This window comes from Theobroma cacao, chromosome 5, assembly GCF_000208745.1.
Source record: "Theobroma cacao cultivar B97-61/B2 chromosome 5, Criollo_cocoa_genome_V2, whole genome shotgun sequence".
Taxonomy (NCBI): Eukaryota; Viridiplantae; Streptophyta; class Magnoliopsida; order Malvales; family Malvaceae; genus Theobroma; species Theobroma cacao.
In genome coordinates, this window is record NC_030854.1 from 23,723,632 (window position 1) to 23,732,115 (window position 8,484).

At 30.3% G+C, this 8,484-nt stretch overlaps 1 protein-coding gene across 2 annotated transcripts; it reads left to right on the plus strand.

Moving 5' to 3' along the window:
• Nucleotides 1,530-3,713, plus strand: LOC18598752 (transcription factor ORG2). 2 transcript variants are annotated; one of them, XM_007028415.2, is made up of 3 exons: nt 1,530-1,993; nt 2,107-2,445; nt 3,369-3,713. In XM_007028415.2, the coding sequence occupies exons 1-3, from the start codon at nt 1,709-1,711 to the stop codon at nt 3,441-3,443; spliced, it is 699 nt and encodes a 232-aa protein (XP_007028477.1). In that variant the 5' UTR covers nt 1,530-1,708; the 3' UTR covers nt 3,444-3,713. The 2 variants fall into 2 exon arrangements, with proteins under 2 accessions (XP_007028477.1, XP_007028476.1); XM_007028414.2 differs by having other exon boundaries at nt 1,531-1,993; nt 2,104-2,445.

Below are 8,484 nucleotides of genomic sequence, written 5' to 3' on the forward strand. Positions count from 1 at the left end.
GTGAACTATAATTCTAAGCCAATAAAGATTAGATGAATTTAACAATTTACATTCATCATCAATTTCTTAATTGATTAGCTCATATTTATAAGTCAAAATTAACATGTAGCAATGTGTCATGACTACCCAAATACTATAACAAGGTCAAAAAAGATTTGACTTAACCTTTCAGTGATCAGTCTTCTAGTGTAATTCAATCTTTTATCATCCAAGACATAAGGCCTGATGTAATGCCTACTTTATTGTCATTATCATTTTAGTTCTTGAAACTTATCCTTAAATCCTTAATGAAGTTTGAAAAACTTATTTTTCGAATCTTCATTCTACTTTGGCTAAAGATTTCATTGAGTTAAAACATGCCAAGAAGTAGTGAGATATCTCCTTTAAATCACTTCCAATAATGTATCTTGTATAGATCATTCATTTATCTTCATGTGGTTTATGCTATACCCAATGTATAACATGTTGTACATTATTGGCTAGGACTACCAAAGGTAATATCGAAGTATAACAACCCTACATAAAAAAATTTGATGATCTTAAGTTTAAGATTCACTTTTACAACTTACACATGAAAACAACTAAGTCACCACCGTGCACAGAACATTTTAGCCATCTCAACCCTAATATTGAGCAATGAATCCACAAGCCAGTCCACCTCCCTAGGTGTGTGTACAAAGATGATGTCCCCAATCTTTCATTTGAGCATGTCAATCTCATTAAAAGTTGTCCAAATTAACTTGATTATCAAGCAATCTCTAGCTAGTCAAAATATCTATCTATTTTATTTGAGATTTGAGTCACAATTTCTAAAAAAAAAAAAAACTACAAATCAAATATATTTACAACTTCTTTTTTACATGATTCCCAAAACCTTAGTTAACTTTCAAGTTGGATTGAAGAAGAAGCTTAATTTCCACTTCTTTTGTGCTTTTTTATGAAATATATTTTATTAAAATAAAACTATAATATTAAAACGTCGCAAAGGTCGCCTCAAGGAAATATCTCAATTATAGAGTTTAAAACTTCATCTTAAAATTTTTAAGTTTAAATCTTGAAATAAATGGAATAAAATTTATGAGGCTGAGGTAACCATGTTTGATAGTGTAATCTAATATCTCACGTATATTAAAGAAAAAAAACAAGGAACCAATTAATCTAAAAGGAGACGATAAAATCAATAAAAAAAAACTAATTAACGTCCCCATCCCGAACTCGAGGAAGGCTTCATATGTGCGGCTTCTAGGCACGCGACCTCGCAGTTTATGCATGCGCAACTAATTGACAAGCCTACCTCAGCCTCGTGGACGGCATTCACCCAGTGTGCAACTCATACGTTTCCACCTCTCTTAAACGTGGATGAAGAAAAATAAAGTTAATTAAAATTGAATCCATGTTGTAATGGGTAAGAATCATAATTTTCTTATTCTAGAAAGTTGGAATCCGTAAGTTATTGCATTTAAAAAATGAAACCAACTATTGAGGATATATATACGTCGTGTAGTCTTCTTTTGATAAAGTAGGTTTGGATATATAGGAGGGAAGGTAAGGTGTCACTTGTCAAGAATTAATTAATTACTCATCACAGTAGGAACGCATCGAATATACCCTCGATTCATATATATAAAAACATCTCCTCAATTCACGACCCTCAAACCCCAAATTGGTCCTAATTAGCAAAGTTTTCAATACCAAAAAATAGACAAGCATGTGTGCATTAACGCCCTTTCCAGTGTGTGAGTGGCCCTTGGATTCTCCCATCAACCACATCGAACAGATCAGCTACACCGAAATCTTTGAGGACTTGCTTCGTTTCACCTCAACACTGCCTCCAATCCAACTTGATCGCTCTCCATCATGCTCGGGAGATAGTGGTAATAACCCCATCGTCCTCAAGAAGCTTAACCACAACGCCAGGGAGCGTGATCGACGGAAGAAGATAAACAGCTTGTACACCTCTCTTCGTTCACTGCTTCCACTCTCTGAGCAAACGGTACGAATAATTTAATTTCATCTTGGCCAATCAAACTGTCTCTACAAAAGTATTGCTGGAAGGTTGTAATTCTGATGCTTTGGCCTTTGGATTATTAATTTTCGTTTCAGAAGAGGTTAAGCATTCCAGCGACAATTTCACGAGTTTTGAAATATATACCAGAGCTACAAGCGCATGTGGAGAGACTGGTTCAAAAGAAAGAAGAAATTCTGTCAAGGCAAGAAGAGTTTAGTTGTGATCAAGAAAACAAAAGGAAAGGCAGCTCTTCGTTCGCTATTTCAGTAAGTCGGGTAAGCGAAAGAGAGGTTGTGGTTCAGATTTCAACATTTCGGGCCTTTGAGACCCCATTGTCTCACGTGTTGTTTAATTTAGAAGAGGATGGTCTATTTCTGACGGAGGCTTCTTGCTTTGAGTCTTTTGGAGGAAGAGTGTTTTACAACTTACATTTTCAGGTGTGCTTTTCAAATCTTATATGTCCATTTGCTTGTTTTCTTAATTTGTAGGCTCTTCTAAAGGCAGAGAAAAGGTATTTATTGAATAAGGTAGCTAAGAAATGGCTTACTAATACATGAAAGTAAACCCCTTGATGAAACTCCAAAAATTTGGAACCTTAAAACAGTAAAGCCTAGTGCATTTAGCAGCACTCAATAACATGCTATTAAAGTTGTTTCCATGCAAGGATAACTCTTGATTGAAGGCTACCTCATCAATTGAGGTGCCAATTTTGTGCCATGCGGCACTTTGTTTTTCTTTGTCTAGGGAAAGAAAGGAAAGGAAGGAAAGAGAAGGAAAGGAGAAATTGCAAGTGGGAAATTTATTTAAAATTTTAAGATGAATTTAAATTTAATCAAAGTGTTAAGAGAATTTTTTTAAAAAGAATTTAATATAAAAGTTTTCTTTTTTATTTTTTGTTAAATAATAATAATAAGACATAATAAAAATCAAATCAAAACTATTTGATAAATGTTAATAATTGTTATACTTTGATTATTTTTTCTTTCTTTGTTCTAAACTTTTTTATTAAAAAAAGTTTATAATTTACAATAAATTGAAAATTATTTGATCAAATAATTTATAATTTTGAAAAATAAAAACTTGATGGCGTTCACAACCAAGTACAAAAAGCCAACAATGAAAACGTGAGGGTAATATATTGAATGTCATATCCAAATTTAATTTTGATATTTTTATAATATTTCATGTGTTGATAAAATTAAATTCATTTTTTATGTTAAAAATAATCATAAATAATTAAAAAGTAATTATGAAAGATATTAATGGAGAACAAGGGACCTTGGTGTAGCAAATGCCCGTAGAAGTGGTACATGAGCTTTAAAATTGTCGTTAATTTATTAGTTCCTTGTTGGTAATGCAGGTGGAAAGGACGTATAATTTGGAAGGAGTGGTTTTGAACGAGAAGCTTTTGTCGTTGTATGAGAAAAGGAAATAATTGATCGCATGACTAGCTAGTTCCACATATATATTTTATTGATCCATGAAATAGTCGTATAACCACTTGCTTGGCATGAGCGAAATGTGCCCTAACCGTAGCTTGATTTTCTTAGCTTTTCCTACAAATGGCATATGGCATTTCTATGTAATTCAAAATGTATACATATCGGTTTTCTTAGATCAAATTACTCTGTAGAATTGATTTGTAAACCACTTTATCAAAGCTTTCTAACACTTCAAGGAATGGTTAGGGAACAACTTCTCCTCATCTCCGCATCTCTTGATTTCATTGAAGTTTACAGCTGTTGCATTCCAAGGCAGGAGGAAAAGTTAATCCACGTTAGAGTTGTCAAATGGGTTGGGCTAGACCTCCTATAAGGACTTGGGCGTTGCTCGGCCCATGGACCACAATCCTTTTGTGCCATGTCGGGATGAACCTGGCTTGACCCATATTATTTTTCCATTTTCTTTTATTGTTTTTATTTCATAATATAATTACTAATTGTTAATATATTTTAAAAAGTTTATAATAAATTAACCACGAGAATAAAAAGATAAACAGAGGTATGATCAATGAGAAATTCCATTGCTGTCGGTTCAATCGATTTGGCCAATGCAACTAATCGACTCAATTTAAGACCATATTTATGGTTTGAAATTTTAGTTTGATAATACATAAAAAAATGATATTTTACTGAGTGATTAATGCTTTAAATAAAAAAATGGAGAGATAGAGGCTTGAATTTTGCCACCGACAAAACTGTTTAAAAACTAAACACATAAATTTAAATGATCAAATTTGGTTGAAAAACCGGCCAAACTTGGTCCATTTGGTAAGCTGATCGGTTCTTAACCAATCAAACTAACAAACGATTTGATTGATCGTTTCGGACAGAACAAACTACCAATTCTACATTGAAGAGTCCAACGGATTGGTTCAATTTCAGTTTTTAAAAGTCCATTTATATGATTTGGAATAATTACCAATGTTCGTAAGGGAGGAGAATATATTTTTATATGACAAATTTTTCTTATGAAAATATATTATAATTGTTATGAAATATAACGTGAAAGAACAGTTTTGAGAAAAAAATATTTAGAGAGTAAGAAGATTTTATTTTAGTATATATTTAAAAATGAAGTGAAAGGTATATTCATAAGCCAATAACCCTTTATTTAGATAGAATTTATAAAATAGAAATAATATTAAGTGATTAGATAGGGATAGATTAAATCTTAATCTTAATACAATCTAGTCTACGTTCAAATCTAAATATAGATAATTAAATCTAAAAATTCAAATCAGATTACATTATTCTGTCTAGCCTGTTGGCTATTTGGCTTGTCTTGGCTATCTGAACTATTCTGAATTCTTGGACCGTGACATAATGGATATTCACATATATATTCAGAACACTCCCTCTTAAATGTCAATTGTATTAAGAATATGCCTTATTAAAACCTTATTAGGAAAAAACTTAATAGGGAAAATTTTAAATAAAGGACAAAAATATATATTTCTTTTCAAGAATACGTTTCTGAAATACTACCTCATTAAAAACCTTACCAACAAAACCCAGTGAGAAAAACCTTAATGAAAGAAAAGAATACAGTACATATTTTGCTCCTCTAATAACTTCATTATTTAAGATCTTTAAAACGACGCATTCTAATATTTTATACGAACTTTTCAAATTTGGCAGTAGGAAGGCTTTAGTGAATAAATATGTTAGATTGTTACTTGAACGAATTTGTTAAACACTAATATCAATTTTTTTTTGGAGATCATGAATGAAGACGAATTTTGACAAAATATGTTTTATTATATCACCTTTAATGTATCCGTCTTTTAACTAGGCTATGCAAACAGTATTATCTTCATATAACGTTATTGAAATTTTTTTTTAGTTGATAAGTCACACGTTTCTCAAATATGTTGAGTTATAATCTTAACTAGACACATTCACGATTTGCCTCATAAATTGTTAAAATTTCTGCATGGTTAGAAGAAGTAGCAATTATAGTTTGTTTTATAAACACCATGAAATAGTCGTACCTCCAAAATGTGAACAAGTAACTTGTTCGGAATCGAGCTTTGTGTGTATCGGATAAATATCTTGCATCCGCATAACCAATCAAATTTTATTTTAATATATTTGAGTAATATAAGCCCATGTCCATTGTTCTTCGGAGATATCAAAGCATATGTTTAATTTCATTCTAATGTATTCGAGTTGGTGAAAAACAATATTTTGCTAATAAATTTACAGCACATGATATATCAAGTCGTGTATTACTAGCAAGATCAATACCTTGGTGCTTTTATTGCACTAAAATATGGTACTTCAGGACCAAGAAGTTCTTCATCATCCGCACGAGCTCAAAAAGGGTCCTTTTTCACATTTAGTGATCTTATAACCATTAGTGAACTCAATGGATATGCTTTGGCCATATAGAATTGTTTTAGCATTTTTTTCTATATAATTTAATAGATGGAAAAAAATTTTGATTTATCAAGTGCTCAATCTGAAGACCCAAACAAAACTTTTTTTTTTAATGTCTTTCATCTCAAATTTTTTATTTAAGTAACCCATGATTTTTGACAACTCTTCAGGAGTTACAATAATATTTAGGTTATCAACATAAATAACAATTATGATAATTTCAAGTCCAAATCTTCTTATAAAGCACATGGGTATATAAGATCATTTTTATAACCTTCTTTTAATAAATATTCACTAAGGTGATTATACCACATGCGTCCAAATTTCTTTAATCTATATAAATATTTATTTAATTTGATCAAATAAATTTTTCGAGAATTGTGTGCTTTGGGCAAATTAAATCTATTAGGGATTTTTATATAAAATTCGATATCAAGTGTACCATATAAATAGGTAGTAGCTACATTCATTAGACGCATTTCAATCTTTTCATGTATTGCTAGACTAATTAAATAAAAAAAATATAATTGCATCCACCACAAGAGAATATGTCTCTTCATAATTAATACCAAATCTTTGGATAAAACCTTGTGCGACAAGTCTTTTTTTTATCTCATAAACTCATTTTTGTCATTTTGTTTTTACATGAATACCTATTTATATCTTATTGGTTTTACACTTTTTAGTGTACGGACTACAAGTTCAAAAACTTCACATATTCTAAATGAATTCAATTCCATATTGATTACGTCTTTCCACATAAGCTAATCATTTCTATGTCTACATTCTTCAACAAATGCATACTCAAGATCCTCATTTTTTTGCATAATATTGAATGCTATTATATGAAAAATATCGTTGACGTTTATTTCATTCCTATCGCATCTTTTTTCATCATACCATAATTTATTGATATCTCTTCACTTTCAATGATTTCAGTTACTTGAATTTCTTCTGAAATTCTATCAATTATGTTAGGGTTTCTTTTAAAATTTCTATTTCCTCTTTAATACCATCTTGTGTATTTGCTTCTTTTCTTTTTCAAGAATTTTATTTTTGAAACCAATTAATTTCCCACGCTTTTAGCATGCCTTGTCTTACAAGGACATCAATTCTAATTGGAGCTTTTGTAGCTGGTATAGGAAATTTAGTTACTCTTTATGTCAATAAATACGTCTAGCAACTGATTTGCTATATTTTACAAATGAATTATCTTTTAAATTTCAAGTTCACATTGATTTGTGTGATGATCAAAACTAGATAATAATAATGCATGCTAAGAATTTTTTTTTCAGCTACTTATTTTCTCCCCTTAATGTTGGAAAAATTATTTCACCAAAATGACAATTGGCAAACTTTGTCACAAATAAATCTCCTGTTAATGGTCCTAGATATTTAATTATAAATAGAGATTCATATCTAACATATATTCTTAACCTTCTTTGAGGACCCATCTTTGTATGTTGTGGTGGAGCAATTGTGACATATACCACATACCAAAAAATTCTTAGATGGAAGATATTTAGTTTCTAATCATAAACCAATTGTATAAGGGAGAATTTATAATAACTCGTTAACCTGATACGTACAAGTGTTACTACATGCAAAATGGCATACCCACCTAAGCAGAAATGAAAGTTTAGTTTTCATAAGCAATGGTCTTGCAACCAGTTGGAAGTGTTTAATAAACGATTCTACTAGACCGTTTTATGTGTGAACATGAACAATAAGCTGCTCAAAAGTTATTCCAACTAATATGCAATATTCATTAAAAACTTGAGATGTAAATTTACCAATATTGTCAAAATGAATAGTCTTGATTACATGTCAGGAAAATGTGCTTGTAAACAAATGATTTGAATGAGTGATCTTACAAATGTCAAATTGCAAGTTAATAATAAGCACATAAATGACTATCTAGTCAATGCATCAAATAAAACCATAAAATATCTAGATGGTCCATATGGTGGATGTATGGATCCACATGTATCACCTTGAATACATTTCAAATATATTAGAGATTTAGTCCCAACTTTAGCTAGTGATGGCTTTACAATTAATTTGCCTTTAGAGCCAACAACATATGAGAATTCATTACATAAAAATCATTAGAAGATTTTTCAATTGATGACCACATGAATTTTTAATAATTGTTCGCATCATTATTGATCCAGGATGGTCTAACCAACCATGTCAAACATTAAAATCATTAGTAAACTTCTAATTTACTATAGTATGAGTTTCAATCATTTTAATATTTGTGTAGTATAATCCAAAAAACAAAGCGGGTAGCTTTCCAACACACACTTCTACTTGAGATAATAGATGTAATATAGAGGTATTAAGTATCCTTTTAATTTGTTGTCTCAATATGATATCTATTCAGGCAAATATCTTTAAAATTTAATAAATTTTCTTTTTGAGACTTAGAAGAAAATAATACATCTTTTATTATAAACTTTGTTCTTCTGAGTAGTAAAATATTGACTTTTTTAGAGGTTTCAATTAGTCTTGTATTATTAGATATTGTATTGACATTGGCTTCTTCCCTTGTTAAATGGAAAATATATTTCTTGTTTTTAAATATAAAGTGTG

Bases quoted from the DNA above. Each gene is read 5' to 3' on its own strand.
- LOC18598752 (XM_007028414.2), top strand. From the start codon at position 1,709: ATGTGTGCATTAACGCCCTTTCCAGTGTGTGAGTGGCCCTTGGATTCT. The intron at 1,994-2,103 runs GTACGAATAATT...TTTTCGTTTCAG, and splicing joins TTCCACTCTCTGAGCAAACG to AAGAGGTTAAGCATTCCAGC. The intron at 2,446-3,368 runs GTGTGCTTTTCA...TTGGTAATGCAG, and splicing joins TTTACAACTTACATTTTCAG to GTGGAAAGGACGTATAATTT.